Source organism: Bombyx mandarina, chromosome 10 (genome assembly GCF_030267445.1).
Source record: "Bombyx mandarina strain Sakado chromosome 10, ASM3026744v2".
Taxonomy (NCBI): Eukaryota; Metazoa; Arthropoda; class Insecta; order Lepidoptera; family Bombycidae; genus Bombyx; species Bombyx mandarina.
Genome location: NC_143217.1, coordinates 4,772,987 through 4,794,051, shown reverse-complemented (window position 1 = coordinate 4,794,051; position 21,065 = coordinate 4,772,987). Strand labels below are relative to the sequence as shown.

General features: G+C 39.6%; 4 protein-coding genes across 4 annotated transcripts in view; 3 read left to right on the top strand and 1 right to left on the bottom strand.

Annotated features, from left to right (window-relative positions):
* Positions 1 to 12,878, top strand: part of AdoR (Adenosine receptor) — a 60,608-nt gene extending 47,730 nt beyond the window's left edge. Inside the window, exons 2-3 of the mRNA XM_089730235.1 lie at positions 10,984 to 11,195; positions 11,876 to 12,878. Of these exons, the coding sequence (XP_089586361.1) occupies positions 10,984 to 11,195; positions 11,876 to 12,574 (911 nt within the window). The 3' untranslated portion in view covers positions 12,575 to 12,878. The remainder of the gene's footprint in view (positions 1 to 10,983; positions 11,196 to 11,875) is intronic.
* On the bottom strand, positions 1,999 to 3,255 carry LOC149502153 (uncharacterized). Its single transcript, XM_089730233.1, has one exon. The coding sequence runs from the start codon at positions 3,253 to 3,255 to the stop codon at positions 2,560 to 2,562; it is 696 nt and encodes a 231-aa protein (XP_089586359.1). The 3' UTR covers positions 1,999 to 2,559.
* LOC149502152 (uncharacterized) lies at positions 4,727 to 6,942 on the top strand. Its single transcript, XM_089730232.1, has one exon. The coding sequence runs from the start codon at positions 4,785 to 4,787 to the stop codon at positions 6,513 to 6,515; it is 1,731 nt and encodes a 576-aa protein (XP_089586358.1). The 5' UTR covers positions 4,727 to 4,784; the 3' UTR covers positions 6,516 to 6,942.
* A 2,067-nt stretch (positions 12,879 to 14,945) lies between the features above and the next one.
* On the top strand, positions 14,946 to 20,564 carry Or-55 (olfactory receptor 55). The gene is made up of 4 exons (XM_089730231.1): positions 14,946 to 15,383; positions 15,717 to 15,885; positions 16,394 to 16,608; positions 17,812 to 20,564. The coding sequence occupies exons 1-4, from the start codon at positions 15,245 to 15,247 to the stop codon at positions 18,453 to 18,455; spliced, it is 1,167 nt and encodes a 388-aa protein (XP_089586357.1). The 5' UTR covers positions 14,946 to 15,244; the 3' UTR covers positions 18,456 to 20,564.
* Positions 20,565 to 21,065: the final 501 nt, after the last annotated feature.

The window sequence follows — 21,065 nt, the reverse complement described above, 5'->3', positions numbered from 1 at the left end:
CACCTGATGGTGAGTGGTTACCGTCGCCCATGGGCTTCAGCAATGCCAGGGCAGAGCCAAGCCGCTACCTACCGCTTAATACTCTCACAATCCTCGTTTGAAGAAGGACATGTCATAGCGCTCGGGAAACACCGTGGAGGGAAGCTCATTCCATAGCCGGATGGTACGTGGCAAAAAAGATCTCTGGAAACGCACTGTGGATGACCGCAGTGGCTCCAGGTAGTATGGATGAACTCTACTCCGGTGGCGGGCGGTGCGATGGTAAAAACGAGATGCCGGTATCATCTCGAACAATTCCTCAGAGCACTCCCCATGGAACATACGATTCAAAATACAGAGGGAACCGAAGTCCCTCCACAGACCCAGAGGCTCCAAACGATCTGAGAGAATGGGATTATCGACAATCCGAACGGCCCTCCTCTGTATGGAGTCAAATGGAAGAATCTGGTATTTGGGAGCCCCAGCCCAGAGATGGGAGTAGTACTCCATGCGAGGCCGGACTTCTTTGTCCAGGCGGAAAGTCTTTGTCCTGGTGTGAAGTACCGCTTCGCTCTGTTGAGGACTTCCAGCATTTTGGACGCCAACTTGGCTTTGCCTTCCAAATGACTCCGAAACTGGACATCGCTCGAAATGTCGACCCCAAGTATCCCGATACTCTCGGAAGGTTGCAGGGATACCTACTCCTTGGAATTGCGGCGCCATGACAAAGGGGTCCTTCTTCGCAGTGAACGCGCAAACTTGTTTCTTTATCGGGTTGAATTGAACCAAGTTCAATTTCCAACCGGGTTGAATTGAACCAAGTTCAATTCACCTCATTCGGAGACTCGCCCCAGAGAGTGCTCCACTTCAGACACAAGTTTTGATCGTCTCTCTTGCATCACGAATCGGGTATAAATAAACAAAACGCTATACACGTGCAGACGTCGAGCGAAATGAGCGAAATACTTTACTTACCCGAACAAATAATATTTAAATTGCATGTTTCAATTCTGAAATGTATGTAAATTTTGGCGGGAATTAGTCTCGCTTTATTTGACAACCAAAAATGTACATATAAAATCATTGTTAATTTCTTCATAATATGATATTCAGGGCGAACAAATCATCTTATACATCGTATTTCTCTCTGATAATGGTTTGCTGGAAGAAAACTCATGAATGAGTTAAGCTCGCCTTTGTACATAGTATTTAGACATTATTTAAATCTGTTTTTATTGTATTTTCTTTTTGTGTACAATAAGTATTAAAAAAATTAAAGATATATTGTACTTTGACATAAAGTCATTGACATAATTGTCATTAGACAGGCAATGATATATTAATTGACAAATTAGTAAGCGCTCGTTCACGATTTTCTTTTGGTTCCTTCCGCAAAATAGTTACACGTTCCGGTTTGAAGGGCTCGCACCCTAGCCGTTCTATAATACAATGGAGAATTCAACCTTATTGTCTCAAGGTGCTTTGGTTGTCTGATTTCACTTAACATTAAGTGAATGAAAAAATCCCTTTTTAAATATCCAAAGTAAGCAGAGATTTTCTTATGGTAATGATTGCTAAGCATTTAGTCAATACATTCGAATTGGTTAGTTCATCTGTTTCGGAAGGAAAGTTTTTCTTCCAAACTTTCTTGATTTATTAAAATCTTTAATTTCTTTATATTTCCATTAAAATCTATATATATAAGTATAATATTTAAGTATAATATATTAGAATATTTATTAAAAAAAAGATAAGATAATTAAAAAAAAAACTATATAAAAATTTATATATAAAAAAATGTTTTCCCCCACTTATTCCTTGGCTTAAGGGACTATTCCAGCAACGCGCGGTCGGGAGACATTATTTTTTCAAAATAACCAAGTCATAGTTCGTTTTTGTAGTTTAATTTTAGTTCTCGATCGCAGGGATAGTTATAGCAATTAAAATGAATCATTGTCCGAAAAACGGTTTTCTTAAAATACAATCTAGGTATTTTCCAAAGAAAGCACTAAGTTGAACTCATTTTCCTTTGTCTTAATTTCGATTAGATGCAATTAAGTATCTTTACTACACTACTACCTACTTAGTACACTAAACATATTTAAGTTTTAGTCAATAGGATGCGTCGAATAATAAAAAAGACTCAAGTTGCTAAAGCCATTTGCCAATTCTTATTGTAACAACGTGTCGTTTCGTATGCTTCTTTAAACAGTTCAAAGCGATTGAATCGGAACTAATTGTTGTCGCTGCGACCTTCATTCGCCAACCGTAATAGCTTCATTGCCGTTTGTTGTAGCCATTGATGATATTAAATTGAATAAATTATTTGGTACAAGAGAAAAAAAAAACACGCAGAAAACGATACGTACTTGTAATTACTTGACAGTTATTATCAGTTCAATGACAAATGTTTATTGCGTAACACCGAATCTTACTTTTAGATAAATATAAATTACAATTGTATATATATTTGGGCGAGTCGATTTAATTATTAGAAACAAGTGTTCAACAGCTCACGATTTTCTGTTTATTTTTTGGTTAAACTTAATTGGATTGGTATCCTATTAATTAAAAAGACAGTTATAGTTCAAGAAATAAAAATAAATAAAAAACAACACAAAAACTCGTTACAAGAACAAAGTTATTAGCACGTTTCAAAATTGCATTTCCAGTTGTTTTATCGTTAATATAGTACAAAATTTGTTCACAATCCACTTGATAATTTGTCATAGCCTCTCTGTTGTACAGTATGATCTTGCATTGAGCATTCTTGGTCACATACAGCCTCATGCGAGTGATCGGATCCAGTATTGTGGTCACACGCCAGTCTTTTATAGCATTAATGGATTCAGGGGGCTTACTGATAACTTCTTCATCTGCAATCCTGGGGTCTTCAATCCATAGGATCACATCGACGCCGTCTTCGGCCACTTTTTTACTGTTGTAGTTTCGTATGTGGCTCCGGAGGAACGAGTGAACGATGAAACAGTACACCGAAACGGTCTCCGTAATTTCTAGATCTTCGATTCTCAGCCAGCATTGCTCCGAGCGGTCGTTGCGGGTCGGTAGCTCGAATGGTATCGGGAACGAATAGGGCCTAACAGGTTTGTTGTTCGCTTCACTGCATAACGCCTCAGGTAGAATAAGAATGATTAAAAAAACCAGTAACATTTTAATCGTGGTGCAGTTACGATGGCGGCATGATTGTAACTGATTGTCGTGACAGTTACGTTCGCGTTTAAGCAAACGTAATATAATAGACGACGGAGCCTCCATTGAAGTGTATACAAGTTGAAAATGATTATTAGATCACCATTAACAATCCATTGTTTGAATATACAAAGTATAATTTTATTTAGATTTAAATGCGAGCTAGTTCTTTCGATTATTGAATAAAAATAACTAAAGTCTTATTTGTAATAAAGTAATTGGTTTACTAAGCATAAAATCAAGGTACACGATGAATTAATGCAATTTTTCACAATAATTACGTATTGAATGGTAATTTACTATGGTAATATCTTAATTCACGTTTAAAAAGTTATGAAGGCAGGTTAGTTTTTAAATACCATATTAATATTATTTCAACCAAGTGTTACATTTGCAAACGCATAACTTCTATTAGTGAATAAGTATATAAAAATTAATTGCTGTTCGTTAGTCTCGCTAAAACTCGAGAACGGCTGGACTGATTTAGCTAATTTTGGTCTTGAATTATTTGTGGAAGTCCAGAGGCTTAAAAGATAGATAAATATGAAAATGCTCGGAGTATACGAATGTACCGGACTTCTTATCCTTTAGGCCGCGACGACTTCAAAATAAGTGCGTTAATAAAACAAATATAAATGTGGTATTAACTGGGACGGATGTTTCATGAGTGGCTTTCATCATCGCGTTCATTACCACCGTTAAGCAATTAGGGTGTTTCGGTTCGATTAGGGGACAGACGTTATACAATAGATTTGAGATTTGCAACTCTCTGACAACATCTTCTGATGTGTAACGATATTCAGGTTGTGATGTGGATGCCCTTCGCTAACTACTTAATACCGAGTGGCCAGCCACGCCCATCAAAATTTTATTACTGGTGGTAGGACCTCTTGTGAGTCCGCGCGGGTAGGTACCACCACCCTGCCTATTTCTGTCGTGAAGCAGTAATGCGTTTCGGTTTGAAGGGTAGGGCAGCCGTTGTAACAGTGCTGAGACCTTAGAACTTATATCTCGAGGTGGATGGCGCATTTACGTTGTAGATGTCTATGGGCTCCAGTAATCACTTAACACCAGGTGGGCTGTGAGATCGTCCACCCATCTAAGCAATAAAAAAAAATGCCGTTAATTTACTGTGCAGCGCTTTAAATAAGTTTCTACTCTCAAATATAGATTTTGATATTCTGTCAGAACCAATGTAATGTTTGTGACCTTTTATCGGAATAGTTTTTTGTTGAGTTCAATAAAATTAATTTCGCGAGCTTACAGCGCACGAATTCGAAGTGTGTGTCCAAAAAAATTGTTCAATATTTTCCGTGTCAGACCGTAATCGGCAAACACATAGAAGCGGGGCCAGTATCATGTTGTTTACTTCACCTCTGGACCGGACTTATCTCTCGTACGCGAAACAGAGCGAGATCATTATATGTGTTCCCCGTAAATGTATTTCAGCGTATCCATTAGCCAACATGACGTCAACACACACACACACACACACTAGTTCAGAGATGTTTTGAATAAAACCAACGATTAAAACGCGTGCTCTCAAACAAGTCCGGGCCTTTGAATCAGAGTGTAGCGTAGAATCTACCATCAAAATGGCCAACAGAACTATTTTGTTGTGCCTCTTAGTTTTGTGTTTTAGTGCATATATTGTGCAATGTCGTAGATCCGGTGGTAGTGGAAGGAGTTCCTCATCCTATGGAAAGAGTTATGGCTCAAGGTCAAGTTATAAGCCATCTTCGAATAGTTATGGGAGTCATAGTTACTCACCGTCGTACTCCAGCAGTTCTGGGAGTCATAGTTACTCACCGTCGTACTCCAGCAGTTCTGGGAGTCATAGTTACTCACCGTCGTACTCGAGCAGTTCCGGAAGTAAGCCGAGCTATTCATCTTCGAGTTCTTCGTTACCAGGGTTTGGAAGTTTATCATGGTTTGGATCAAGTTCAGGTAGTAAGCCGAGCTATCCTTCATCTGGATCAGGATTGTCAGGATCCGGAAGTAAACCGAGCTATCCTTCGTCAATATCGGGATTGTCAGGTTCTGGAAGTAAGCCGAGTTATCCTTCGTCAATATCGGGATTATCAGGGTCTGGAAGTAAGCCGAGCTATCCGTCATCAGGATCTGGACTATCAGGGTCTGTAAGCAAACCAAGCTATCCCTCGTCAATATCGGGATTATCAGGATCTGGAAGTAGGCCGAGCTATCCTTCGTCTGGATCAGGATTGTCAGGATCTGGAAGTAAACCAAGCTATTCCTCATCATGGTTCGGTTCTTCAGGCTCGGGAAGTAAACCTAGTTATCCTTCATCAATATCTGGATTGTCAGGATCTGGAAGTAAGCCAAGTTATACCTCATCGGGCTCTGGATACAAACCCAGCTACATCTCACATAGTTCCCATACTCCAACGTATGGGTCTTCACATGGCTACAACAACTATGGTTCGCACGCTACATATATCCCTCATCGCTCATATTATACGTCTCCACAGTATGTTTATGTTCATGAATATCGTAATTCTGATAGCCCTTACCGAGATTTGCTAACTGGCCTAGCTCTGTATAACATGGGCCGCTCGCATAGCCATCATTACCAGGAGCATTACTACAATGATCATTATTATCGAAACAGATATTATGGCACAACTGGAAACACTTACGTTACAAACAATTACGTTAAAGATGAAACTACGTGTGTTTTGAAAGTGAAAGAAAATGGCAACGTGCAATCTTTAAAAGTGCCCTGTGAGATAGTGTCTACGTTTACACAGGGAAGTCGTGAAGTTAAAACCACTAATGTGACCGTTTGCACAACGAATACTTCGACTATTGTAAGTGCCAATCCGTCAAATGTAACGATAGAAGGGAATCCTAAGAATTTAACAGTGTCACAAAACGTTACGTTAACAAATGCAACCGTGAATAGTTTTAATGTAACCAAAAACAATATGACCGCAAGCGACAATTCCACGGTCTATTCAAAAGCAAATATTTCACAAGGTATAAACGGGAGCTCGACTGTGTCAAACAATTCGTCTTCTCAAAGCTCAGTAAAATGGAATGTGACGGTGTGCAACACGACCACTGTAACGAATGCAGTAGACCCATTGGCCGTCAACGGGCCACCGATAAACTCATCTAAAATGGAATGCTTTGTAGAAATACACTCGAAAGTCACTTACACGAACAAAATTGATTGCGATGTTCTAGTGAAATACGCCAGGATGCCAGAACCAAAGAAAGAAACGGTTATTCTACCACAAAAAGAGAAGCTGAAGTCCTGGTTGTCGAAGCCACCGTGGTGGATGGCTATGTTTATTGCTGCTTAAGCATGTTACCGATAATACAGCAGAACCATGTACCATAAGATGCTAATTGAAAAGAGACATCTACTAGTATTCTATCTGGTTTTTATCACCGTAGCCGAGTTATCTCATAATATTAACGACCACTAAAAAGGCAAAAATACATGTGATATACGACAAACATAATTAATGTGAACCGAACTAAACACCGACTCTTAATCTACTTCAAAAACAATATCAATGTTATTGACGTGTTTCTTCGTGCTATTATTATCATCATTGCGAAAATATTGTTCTTAATTAGAATTAAAAAAAACATTTGTCTTTATTTCTCTTTTCATAATATACCTAAGTTAAATTTAAGGACTCATAATTAGATCATAATACTCATTGTTTCATGTACCGTTAATAGCATTATAAACAATATTATTAAAGTTAATTTTAAATATTATATTGTAGTTTTCCTTTTGATTAGAACGTTTTAATATGTTCCTTCCTAGACATATATATGTATTTGTAGAATAACATATTATGTATCTTTTATTATGATTGCGATTCGAATGTGACCTGAATTTTTTTATTTTTGTTTAATTTAATATTGATAACAAAAATTTTTAGAGTATCGCTGTATTAAAACATTAATTAATAAATTTATTGCTCTTTGAAAACTCAGACATAAGAACTCATATCTCAAGGTGGGAGGCGGCATTTACGTTGTAGATGTCTATGGGCTCCGGTTACCACTTAACACATGGTGGGCCGTTAGCTCGTTCACTCTTCTTCTTCTTCTTTGCCGTTTCCTCATTACTGAGGGTCGTCACCTTGGTCCAGTTTTTGCACCAGCTTCCTCCAATGTTGCCTGCATTCGGCCTGCTTAATGGCGCCCGGGACGCTGGTGTTTGCGGCCTCCTTGATAATGTCCGTCCACCTGGTTGGCAATCTCAAATCGTTCACTCACTTAAGCAATAAAAAATATATTGAAATGCTTAGAAATAATAATTATGAAGAGAATTATTAACATAACACGAATCGTTGACCCTCATTAGCGGCTGCAACTACTCGTACCATTCAATAAATCTTATGTTCTTTTATTAAGGATGGCAATAACAAAACATAGTTTTTTTTTTTTTTTCCTACCTTAGCTGAGAGCCTTGAGAGCCATATCAGCGTAATCTTAACTAGTAGGTGAGCTCACGGGGCTCAAACCTGACGACGTTGCTAACACGAACCCTAGCAAGAGCCGTGCTCCGCAGAATCTACCACCGGATCGGAAACGCGACCCACTGAGAAGATCCGGCGAGAAACTCAGTGGGCTGTGTCTGAGGGTTAATTTACTCGTCGAGCCCTTCGTCGTAAGCGACGGGTTCGACGAGAACGATGACCGGCAAAACATAGTCTAAATCTCTAAATGTACAATGAAAATGACTTATTACTTAAAAGGCTACGATATCGCCGCATGCTCTTAAAGTGGCTTTGCTTGGAAAGTCAGTAAATATCTGTTTATATCTGTTTATTGTATGTATATATTTTCTATAATAATGTATTGTCTATAATACACCGCACACACCACAACCCCGAATGGCAGGCGGCTTGACGCGTTAGTCGATGATCTAGCCTTCGATATCGTCGCTCCGCTAACCCCGACTCACTACCCGCTAAACATCGCGCATCGCCCGGATATACTCGACATAGCGTTATTAAAAAACGTAAGTCTGCGCTTACACTCGATCGAAGTAGTTTCAGAGTTAGATTCAGACCACCGTCCCGTCGTTATGAAGCTCGGTCGCGCTCCCGATTCCGTTCCCGTCACGAGGACTGTGGTGGATTGGCACACGCTGGGCATCAGCCTGGCTGAATCTGATCCACCATCGCTCCCGTTTAACCCGGACTCTATCCCGTCTCCTCAGGATACCGCTGAAGCCATAGACATCTTAACGTCACACATCACCTCGACATTAGATAGGTCATCGAAACAAGTTGTAGCGGAGGACTTCCTTCACCGCTTCAAATTGTCCGACGATATTAGGGAACTCCTTAGAGCTAAGAACGCCTCGATACGCGCCTACGACAGGTATCCTACCGCGGAAAATCGTATTCGAATGCGTGCCCTACAACGCGACGTAAAGTCTCGCATCGCCGAAGTCCGAGATGCCAGATGATCTCATTTCTTAGAAGGACTCGCGCCCTCCCAAAGGTCTTACTACCGCTTAGCTCGTACTCTCAAATCGGATACGGTAGTAACTATGCCCCCCCTCGTAGGCCCCTCAGGCCGACTCGCGGCGTTCGATGATGACGAAAAAGCAGAGCTGCTGGCCGATACATTGCAAACCCAGTGCACGCCGAGCACTCAATCCGTGGACCCTGTTCATGTAGAATTAGTAGACAGTGAGGTAGAACGCAGAGCCTCCTTGCCACCATCGGATGCGTTACCACCCGTCACCCCGATAGAAGTTAAAGACTTGATCAAAGACCTACGTCCTCGCAAGGCTCCCGGTTCCGACGGTATATCTAACCGCGTTATTAAACTTCTATCCGTCCAACTCATCGTGATGTTGGCATCTATTTTCAATGCCGCTATGGCGAACTGTATCTTTCCCGCGGTGTGGAAAGAAGCGGACGTTATCGGCATACATAAACCCGGTAAACCAAAAAATCATCCGATGAGCTACCGCCCGATTAGCCTCCTCATGTCTCTAGGCAAACTGTATGAGCGTCTGCTCTACAAACGCCTCAGAGACTTCGTCTCATCCAAGGGCATTCTCATCGATGAACAATTCGGATTCCGTACAAATCACTCATGCGTTCAACAGGTGCACCGCCTCACGGAGCACATTCTTGTGGGGCTTAATCGACCAAAACCGTTATACACGGGAGCTCTCTTCTTCGACGTCGCAAAAGCGTTCGACAAAGTCTGGCACAATGGTTTGATTTTCAAACTATTCAACATGGGCGTGCCGGATAGTCTCGTGCTCATCATACGGGACTTCTTGTCGAACCGCTCTTTTCGATATCGAGTCGAGGGAACCCGCTCCTCCCCACGACCTCTCACAGCTGGAGTCCCGCAAGGCTCTGTCCTCTCACCCCTCCTATTTAGCTTATTCGTCAACGATATTCCCCGGTCGCCGCCGACCCATTTAGCTTTATTCGCCGACGACACGACTGTTTACTATTCTAGTAGAAATAAGTCCCTAATCGCGAAGAAGCTTCAGAGCGCAGCCCTAGCCCTAGGACAGTGGTTCCGAAAATGGCGCATAGACATCACCCCATCGAAAAGTACTGCGGTGCTATTTCGGAGGGGAAGCTCCACACGGATTTCCTCCCGGATTAGGAGGAGGAATCTCACACCCCCGATTACTCTCTTTAGACAACCCATACCCTGGGCCAGGAAGGTCAAGTACCTGGGCGTTACCCTGGATGCATCGATGACATTCCGCCCGCATATAAAATCAGTCCGTGACCGTGCCGCGTTTATTCTCGGTAGACTCTACCCCATGATCTGTAAGCGGAGTAAAATGTCCCTTCGGAACAAGGTGACACTTTACAAAACTTGCATAAGGCCCGTCATGACTTACGCGAGTGTGGTGTTCGCTCACGCGGCCCGCATACACATAGACACCCTCCAATCCCTACAATCCCGCTTTTGCAGGTTAGCTGTCGGGGCTCCGTGGTTCGTGAGGAACGTTGACCTACACGACGACCTGGGCCTCGAATCAATTCGGAAATACATGAAGTCAGCGTCGGAACGATACTTCGATAAGGCTAGGCGTCATGATAATCGCCTTATCGTTGCCGCCGCTGACTACTCCCCGAATCCTGATCATGCAGGAGCCAGTCACCGTCGACGCCCTAGACACGTCCTTACGGATCCATCAGATTCAATAACCTTTGCATTAGATGCCTTCAGTTCTAATACTAGGGGCAGGCTTAGGGACCCCGGTAACCGTACTCGTCGAACTCGACAAAGAGGTCGACGTGCAACCTAACCTATGCATCAGCCCGCTGAGTTTCTCGCCGGATCTTCTCAGCGGGTCGCGATTCCGATCCGGTAGTAGATTCATTCGCGAAACAATTGCTCTTGAGTTGTTAGGTCTCCTTCGGAGGCGCTCGGGCAGTTGTTAGCAAATCCCACCCCTCTTGGCTGAGCCTTTGCTCGCCCGCCTGTCCTGGTGAAACTGGAAAGGCCTTCGGGCCACCAGTAAAGTTTCAATCATAAAAAAAAAAAGTACACCGCAACAAACCTGCTATATTTTCATATTTTCCAGAATTTCTGTAAATGTAACGGCTGTCTGGAAGAGGTCGCTTTTAGCGATAAAACCGCCTATTGCACAAATGTATCTGCTTTTTGAATATTAATTGTGGTTTTGGTTTAATTTGTGTTCTCTCTCTCTCTCTCTCTTCTCTCTGTCTTTCTCTCTAAATAATGGTTATTCATGAAATTATCTGTTCTATGGATTAGAATGTGTGTCAAATCGTTTCTTTTTTTTCTTTACAGGAATAATCTCTGTTTGCTGGGTAGCTGGCGCCGTAGTTGGACTACTACCTTTGTTTGGTTGGCACGCAGTAGTGGACTCGGCTCCGGGATGCTATTTCGTAGACGTCATGGACTACAATTATTTGCTGTTCCTCTATTTTGCGACAATCGTGACTCCGAGCGTCTTGTTAGCCGCTTTCTATGCCCACATCTACCGAGTGGTTGTTAAGCAGGTCCGTTGAAATATTAATATTTGTATGTAACGGTATCTGAATTTTAAAAATGTAAAATTTTCGATAGAAATTTTCGTTATTAGCCGTATTCGCCAGCTTCGCTGGGCATTTCAAAATTAACATTATTATTTATTGTCATTATTATTAGGGAGTTCTACACTGATATAAATATTGGACTATCCATTAAGTACATTTATTTTCTATACGGATACCAAGTTTCAAGTCAATCGGATGCATGGTTCAGTAGTTATAACGGAACATCCATAAAAAACCACTGTAGATTTATATATTAGTATAGATTTATTTGTTTTTTTTTTCTTTTCTTTTTATTGCTAAATAGGTTGACGATCTCACAGCCCACCTGATGTTAAGTGATTACTGGAGACCATAGATATCTACGACGTAAATGCGCCACCCATCTTGAGATTTAAGTTCTAAGATCTCAAGTATAGTTACAACGGCTACCCCACCCTTTAAACCGAAACGCATTACTGCTTCATGGCAGAAATAGGCAGGGTGGTGGTACCTACCCATGCGTACTCACAAGAGGTACTACCACCAGTGAATTTCGATTCGATAAAAAAACCAAAGACATCAATCAATCAATATTCCTTTGTATTACTGTGAACATGCCTCAAATGAAATATAAACTTTATTGTTGTACTAAATTTTTTTTCTAGCTGAGCCAGGTAATGACTGTCGAGGGCGGGCACGGACGCATCGCCGGCGGTGGAACCATGCTCCGTGTGCTTGGGGCGGCGCAGAAACGCGAAGTAAAAGCTACTCAAAACCTTGCGGTCATCGTTTTTTTCTTTATACTATGCTGGATGCCGCTGTATACGATCAACGCTGTCAAAGCATTCATGCCAGAGCTGGACATTCCGAACCCTCTTACGTATTTTTGTATTATCTTCTCTCATCTTAATTCCGCCATCAATCCGTTGTTGTATGCGTATCATCTTAAAGATTTTCGTGCTGCCCTGAAAGGTCTGATATGCACAATGATAGGACACGGAGTGCCGATGCCGGCTGCTTACAGACCGCCGGTGCCTATGTCGAGACCGGCTTTGGAAAGGTGTAACGCTTTGAGAGAGCGTCCCCGTATGTACACAGATTCACCTGTGTGGCTCCGTCAAAAGGAAATGGAGAACAGTCTCGCGGAGAAAAATAGAGCGGTGACACCTTCAGTACCTGTAGTCAATGATATAGAACCGTTTCTGAAGAAAACTAATGATAGTTCAAGCGGGTGTGTCACACCCGATGCTAGGCTCAGCGAGACCGGCCCTTATGTCATAGAGAACAGTCCAGATAATATTCCTTACAAAAGAGTCGAAGACTTCATTAGGAGAGTGCGTAGTGCTAGTGATGAACATAGCTGACCCGAGCCTTGCCGAGCTATCTCGGCGTATAGCGTCGTTTGAACTAGAAGCTTTACATTCCTTGTGAGACTAAAATTAGATTATTAATATACACATTATTTACACATTAGAAGATAAACAATTAGTCATGTTTGTAATATTGTAGTATAAAATTAAATTATTGTGAAAATAAAATGTTTCTGAAATTAAGAATGTATATTTGTTGTTGTTTTGTGATCAGTACGTTATTGTTCCGTTGGATTTGAATTATGGATGTTCGCGAATTCGTTGATTGTTGCTTAAAATAAAAAGTGGAAAAATAAGAGTATGTATTTTAATATATTCTAGGTCCCTCCGCCTCGTTGCACCGTGTTCCTCCGTATATCCTAGAAACAAAAATAATAATAGAATATAACGGTTCGATAGAATGGTTTATTCAATGTTGATTTTTTTCCTATTTGAGGAAAGGCCTAAGAGGCCTAAGAGGCCTAAGAGTCTATTCCAGTTATGCCCGGATGGATAGGTCACTTTAGGGGTAAACCGAAAAGAATTTACTAACCCTAGTAAGACCAGTGCTTCGCAGAATCTACCACCAGATCGGAATCGCGACCCACTGAGAAGATCTAGCGAGAAACTCAGTAGGCGAAATTTTGTGTGTGTGGTTTTCGTAACGTTACAAACAAAAAGAAGAAGGAATGAGATTTTTATGCTTGTTTGCACCACCTGTTCCGGTGAAACTGGAAAGGCCCATAGACCACCAGTCATCCTTTTTTTCTGTGTAGGAGAAGACTTTGTTACTATCTGTGTTTGGTAGTGTTATATGTTCCAAGCGCTTCCACTTTGTGGAACTATTTGAGATGAATCCATCATTTCATCTTTACCATTACATTATACAATGCGGCCTGGAATCAACTGTAACCTTGTTTCTGTTGTGCCATGATATGTTCTTATTCGCAAGTTGTGGATTCCCTCTGTAGCGATGGGTTAAATTATTGTGCCGTGGGATTACCGATGATAAGTAACTGAACACTAACGATCATGTGGATCATGGCTTGTTTGTCATCGGTAGCAATAAACGAGCTGATCTCTTCACATTTTAAGATTCAATTAAAGTATTAATCAATAATATTAATTTTATACTCAAAAGCCACATTTATGTCGAATTCATTTTCATCACTACTAACGCCATCTTTGGGAAAGCGAGATAACTAAAATCAGAATCACTTATTTTCCAGACAGAGTTTTCAAAACTTTCTAAGAGATCGCAGCACTAGTGCTTTAAGTAGTTAATTCTTATTTCTACGGCAGAAAATAACACGTCCGACATATTTCTCTCCTTCTAATATTAATCTAAATATTTTAATCACTTGTTACTTCATATATTATATAGCACTGATAATACGGTACTGTTGTAACTCAAAATCAGACTTTTCTCAGAATCGAAGAAAAATTGACTACAACAATAGATTTGCCCGTATTTATGCGAAATATTCTTTTTCATTCTCCTCTATCAGCCGTCATCTCAACACCCACTCCTCTTTCTCTCATATCGTCATCCATGCACTCCATTCATGTGTTCTTCGGTCATCCTCTTCACCCTCCACCTTGGACTATCATTTCCATACATCTCCTAGTCACATGGGTCTCCTCTTTATGCATCACATGTCCATACCACGCTAAGCACCCCCTCTTTAATTTATCAATCACTTTCATACTTCTTCTGATATACTTATTCCTTATCATGTTCATTCTTTGTCACTCTATATATTCATCTCAACACTCGCATCTCTGCCACATGTAGGTACTCCTCTTTTATGCCTTACTTTCGTCGCCCAACACCATGCAGAAGTTTTTACGTGCACGGCGGTATTTTTCGCACAATCCGCTAATTACAAAAATGGCGTCCGTGATACTGCGTCCCGGCATCAACCCGAAGTGGTTCTGTGATACCTCACTCTCCTCTCTCATTCTTCTCGCTCTCACTTTCTCCCAAAGTTTTAAGCTGTGAACTTTATTCCCCTTTTATTATTATGTGACATGAGTTTTATTCTCTATAATTGTTCTGTATCTCCTATAACTGTGTGTCATCTTTGTTCTTGAAGAGTTTCTTACTAGTGGTAGGACCTCTTGTGAGTCCGCAGGGTGGATACCACTTCCCTGCCTATTTCTGCCGTGAAGCAGTAATGCGTTTCGGCTTGAAGGGTGGAGCAGCCGTTGTAACTACACTTGAGACCTTAGAACTTATACCTCAAGGTGGGTGGCGCATTTACGTTGTAGATGTCTAGGGGCTCTAGTAACTAGCTAACACTAGGTGGGCTGTGACTCGTCCACTCATCTAAGCAATAAAAAAAAAAGTTAAGTATTGCGTTGCATTTTTCAGCAGCTATTTCACCATTAGAGTTTTCTTAAATACTCAATATTTTTACCGAGTACCAAATAACTTATTATTGATTATAAATTACCATTGTTTTAGATTACATTTTAAACAGGATACTTTTAAGCTGAAAGATGCCTTCTTCACTTATTTTAAATTATAATTTTCTTTGTAGTAACTAATAAATTTGACTTGAAACATATTATAAATATTTAAGTAGCCGTCAGTCTTCATAAGTGTTCATTACAACAGAAATTTTGGGAGGTTGTAGGTGTTTTGTTAAAATAATAGAATAAAGTGAGGTTTTCTTAAAAACCATGTGTTTTCTGAAAATTAAACAACAAATTATTGATATTCAGAAACATTTCAAAGATTATAGTTTAAATGGTTCTTTGTGGATCGTGAATTTATTACCGCGTCTAATGGGATTTAATTTGAGAGCAGATAAAGTGGGTGGTTCGTATTTTCTTTCGTATTTTTGCCGCAATACACTCATTGGCAGACAGCTGTACCGTGGGCTACTGAAGACTTCAATCTTATGTTTTAGGGTGAGCAGCAGCTATCACATGTCTATGGGTTCAATAAGCTTTTAGAATAGACAAGATCATTTCAAGGCTTTATCTTTTAATGTGGTGTTTTATTTCGACTAATTTGAACTCTAAATTATAAATCATTAATGTTTAAAGACACACATATTTAATGGAAAAGAATTTGATTCAGTCTCCTTAGTGTTTCGAGACTTATTCTTTATAACTTTAAGAGATATCTTTTTTTTTGCGTATTTTTCAGTATTCTTCTGGACAATTTACATTCTTCTACTGGTCTACGTATTTGGGATCGGAATTTTTGTTTACCTGTGGAAACATGTTGACACAATGAGCGGTTTGATGAAGAGCTATTTAAATTTGTCTTTGATTCTCGTCATCGTTAACAACAGTTGGTGGTTTCTCTCAAAAAGGTAAGTTTGTGTTAAATTAATACATTTGTTGTTTGTTTTAATATTGCGAAAAACAGTGATCGTGCTCACGACGATACTGCAGACCATGGACATCAACAGCGCATAAATGCCGCTACCCACCTTCTGAAACGAGTTCTCGAGAAATCAGTAGGGTGGTATTTAAGAGTGCGGGCTCAAAAGACGGCCTACCACAACCCTTCCTGTTTAATATTACACAAATTTTATAATACAATTATAAACTGTTTGTGTATGTATGTAATTATTGATTATTTCTAAATTGTATTAGTAGTAGGACTACTAGGTACGTGATTTAAAGATAAATAAATATAATTTATATTTTATGTTAATATAAAGCTTATTAGATACATGTTTTGGATAGATAGATGTTGTAGATTTTTTGTAAAAATTGATAATCAACATACAAAACTTGATTATATAATACAAAAAACTCTAGATCGTCAAGTTTTTGGTTGGTAATCACATTTTTATTATAATGTTTTTTTTATAGATCTTTATTGAACACAGTACTTAAGAAGATTCATTTGATTGAAGATTTGTCTTGTGAGTCAGAGCACGCGCTGGCGAAGTACAGACGGGTTTTCAAAATTGTAACTCATCTGCTACTAGCGTCTTACGTTTTATTTTATTTCATGGAAATATATTTTATGTTTCTATTTCGTAATTACGATCTGTTGGAAGATTATTCTCTAGCTCCTTGTGTAGGTGAGTGATTTAGCAATCTTGAATAAAGATTCAAGTAAAACATAAAAAAAACATAGGTGCTTAGAGTGAATTAGAATAATGTCAACACATTAAATACAGTACCTAGCGATAAATATTGCAAATCGACTGCGAGAAAGAGACGGTTAATGTTTGCTTCGTAGAGCGTTTTAACTGTCGCACATCACCTAATTGACATTTGGTCTCCATACATACCGAATCGTTGGGGTTTCGCCGCACACAAGTAACGCTCTACAACAAAAACAAAATTAGACGACTGTCTCTTTCTAAATATCGATGTGCAATATTTATTGCCGGGTACTGTACATCATTATGCTGTTTGTTCTCTATACTGCCGTGAAGGTAGATGATCCCACCACTAAACTACGAGGCAGTGTTACTTAAATTTAACTTGAAAACCCACAGAATCTTTAAAACTTAGAACAATAATAAAATGTTTTAAATCAATTTATATCAATACGTAGGTTGGTACAGATATTTTATCCAATACAAAGCTTCATTAATATAAAATGAAGGAAAAGTCTGAAAAAGGGTAATGAAGGAATTTTAACGGGGTGTATCTCAGGCTGTTGTTTCCTTTTGCCCATCAAATTGCTCATAGATATTAGTGACAGATATAGCTTACCATCACATGAAAAAGAAGTCGTTGTGGCCTAACGGATAAGACGTCCGGTGCATTCGTGTTGAAGCGATGCAACGGTGTTCGAATCCCGCAGGCGGGTACCAATTTTTCTAATGAAATACGTACTCAACAAATGTTCACGATTGACTTCCATGGTGAAGGAATAACATCGTGTAATAAAAATCAAACCCGCAAAATTATAATTTGCGTAATCACTGGTGGTAGGACCTCTTGTGAGTCCGCGCGGGTAGGTACCACCGCCCTGCCTATTTCTGCCGTAAAGCAGTAATGCGTTTCGGTTTGAAGGGTGGGGCAGCCGTTGTAACTATACTGAGATCTTAGAACTTATATCTCAAGGTGGGTGGCGCATTTACGTTGTAGATGTCCATGGGCTCCAGTAACCACTTAACACCAGGTGGGCTGTGAGCTCGTCCACCCATCTAAGACATAAAAAAATAAAAAAAAAATTTTCATACACCAGCTACGGCTGCAAATATCAATATAGTTTTAAAGCTTATAACATAAGAGGTATTACTAATAAATATTCTATTCATTATTTTCAGGCTTAGAACCTTTGTCCAGTTCACCGAACTCGGAAATTTGTTTAATCATTGTATTAATACACGAATTCATATCTACTACAGTCATGATGAGTTTCGCTGCACTATTTTTAGTGCTAGCAGCTCACACTGCTGTCATGTTCCTTGTACTAGCAGAAGACATGACAAAACTGACTGACTTAGTAAATTTGGCGGATCACAGAAAAATGATAAGAGAATCATTGCGTTCGTTAATTAATCGTCACTCTTTACTTTTGCAAATAGTGTACGAGCTTCGGTTATTGTACAGCGTACCTTTAGGCATAAATTTTATTTCGAACGCTATGAGCATATTGGTGCTTTTGTGTTTGCCGATTCACGAGTGGCCATCCTTCTTACATATCATAGGTTATTGCTTTTTCGCATTTTTCTTGTATTGTTTTCTGGGCCAAAACGTGATTAACGCGTCTGAGAAATTCATTGATGCGATATACTGTTGTGGATGGGAGCATTTTGGTGTAGCTGAAAAGAAGCTGGTGCATGTGATGCTGAGACAGGCACAGAAACCCGTGGAGATAATAGCTCTAGGAATGATTTCTGTCAACATGAACACGTATGTGGAAGCGCTGCAATTGATTTACAAGTTTGTGACTGTTCTAAAGATTTAAATCAGGGATGTACATATCGTCTTCTCGCATTAAAACTGTATAATCTTAAAACTTACTAATTTTACAGATGAGTGTTTTAAACGCTTAACATGTGATATTTTAAGCTATTGCATAGCTTCTATCGCGGGCGTTGAGCGCGGCGACTGAATCAAGAAATTCCATAACGAAAATAACCTGACTCCCCACTACATCTACTATGTAGCTCGCGTTCAACACATTCACACGTTGCGTTGGTGTAGCGTTTGTGAATAAGCGCGCGGCGTGACGTCGCATAGCATGAGCATCATGAAAAGTCTGCCCATCTCTCTTTCACGCGGTCTAGCTTATGAGTGTGAAGGGGACAGTTAATGTTTTGCTTTTGTTAATGTTTATAAATATAGCGTGGTCTTCTTTTTATTATTGTTTTAATATTAAATTATTATTGTCTAATTGTAATTGCATAAGATGATAAAAAATGCTTTGCAATAGCTTTACCGCGGCAGTCCCCGAGTGCCACACGTCTTTTTTTAATATTAATCATCTTTGCAGCATTTTCTTTTTTATCAGTTACATTATCTGTATTTTAAAGTAAGATAAAATTATGTATTAGTTTTGTTACTAGTAGTCAAAACATAGGTAAACTAAAAAAAAAACTGTAACTAAACTACGCTCTTTTGACAGTATTTATGTGAAAAATACTGATACCAAATGATTAGCTCAATTTCGAATATTTTTGGAAATTGTACACTTTTAATGCGAAAAGACGATATATGTAATGTGCTTACCGTGAAATGAAAACACAAGTTAAACAAACTGTCATACCTAAAGGTACTATTAGTTATTTATGTGTGAAATGAAATGTAAAAGGCTAGAAATATTTTTATAGTAGGCCTATAGAAAAGTAGGCAATAATTAGCACAATATTCGAATGTCAGTGAATAGCACCTTAGTCGTCCGTTACCAGAAAAACTGTATTCGAAAGGCTGGAAATAATATAATGGCAATAAAAAGCTTATGTTTAAACCGTGAAAGTAGTTTTAATTGTTATTTAAATCTAGCTTAACTAAGGTTATAGTTTGAATTGAATCGTTATCTTAAACATAACTACGATTTGTTATTCTAAAGGAATACGTAATATTTTTGAGAATATGGTACTATATGGTACTATAGTATCTTATGACTAAAATCAGGAAGCTGTCGAATGAAAGGTCGTGCGAAGGAGCCCTATTAGTAGGATATTTCTGTTAATGACAAGGTACACTAAGGGTGTCACATAAATTGTACGCCTCACGTTTTTAAGCTATAATTCTACGAAGGTGTGGCTAATGAAAGGTGACGATCTGTGTTATTAAGCTAGACGTATTATTTTTATGATAATGTACAATTTTCTATACTAAATTATTTATAGCTTTAGCACGAAGTTATGAAAATGTTTTTAAGGATAATGTACAGATTTCAAGAACCTAAGGTAATGCTCAACAGCTGTACAAAACTGCTCTGTGTAAACAAGATAAGAAGTATAATACAGATGATCTGTAAAGAGTGCCTGTATCTGAAACAGTGTGAATATTTACCAACGTTAGTTGAATCCCAATCCAAATTTAAACGGAAATGATATCAATTTAGGTTCTTATCAGTAATGTGCTTTTACCGCTAACTTACAGCCCTATCTTTAAAGCCGGAATGCACCATTACTTTGCGGCAGAAATTGGCACGAACATGGTACCCTTAGTTGCGGGGCTCGCCATATGCCCTACAACTAATAGATGCTAATTGGTTTACTACTTTAAGCCCTACCAAATAGTAAAATAGAATATTCAAGATTATATTCGATCTTTAGCCTACTAATGTAAGCTGATGGAACAGATAGCTACAGGAGCTGTAGGAGGAGGAGGATGTGAGATTATATGCTTATCCACCCTGCTAGTCCGAGCCAATTAGCCTCATAGGCTTGATAAAAAAGTCGGAATACCGTTGGGAACGATTTCTTGCTCGGATAGAAGGGGATGCCTTATGGTCATTTCTGCACTCCCCTAACAGAGACAACAACGATCCAGAATTGTATCGGGTTGAATTCTGGCAGTGTAGAGAACGAATAATTTAGAGTTATGCATTTTAAAACCAAATTTAAATTGCCAGAAATACCTTTTTTTTTGTTGCGGTATAGGCAGACGAGTATACCCACCTGATGGTAAGTGGTTACCGTCGCCCATGGACTTCAGCAATGCCAGGGGCAGAGCCAAGCCGCTGCCTACCGTTTACTTTTCAAAAGAACACTTTCAAAAGAACTTTTACTGGTGGTAGAACCTCTTGTGAGTCCGCGCGGGTAGGTACCACCGCCCTGCCTATTTCTGCCGTGAAGCAGTAATGCGTTTCAGTTTGAAGGGTGGGGCAGCCGTTGTAACTATACTGAGATCTTAGAACTTATATCTCAAGGTGGGTGGCGCATTTACGTTGGAGATGTCCTCGGGCTCCAGTAACCACTTAACACCAGGTGGGCTGTGAGCTCCTCCACCCATCAAAGCAAAAAAGAACATCATACACATAGTTGTTATGTGTTCAATGTTTGTTGGTACAATTATCACGGAGTCGCTAAATCTGTATCGCGTAATATAGAGAGTGTCTTTAGTT

Bases quoted from the DNA above. Each gene is read 5' to 3' on its own strand.
- LOC149502153 (XM_089730233.1), bottom strand. From the start codon at position 3,255: ATGGAGGCTCCGTCGTCTATTATATTACGTTTGCTTAAACGCGAACGT.
- LOC149502152 (XM_089730232.1), top strand. From the start codon at position 4,785: ATGGCCAACAGAACTATTTTGTTGTGCCTCTTAGTTTTGTGTTTTAGT.
- Or-55 (XM_089730231.1), top strand. From the start codon at position 15,245: ATGTGTTTTCTGAAAATTAAACAACAAATTATTGATATTCAGAAACAT. The intron at 15,384-15,716 runs GTTCGTATTTTC...CGTATTTTTCAG, and splicing joins GAGAGCAGATAAAGTGGGTG to TATTCTTCTGGACAATTTAC. The intron at 16,609-17,811 runs GTGAGTGATTTA...CATTATTTTCAG, and splicing joins TTCTCTAGCTCCTTGTGTAG to GCTTAGAACCTTTGTCCAGT.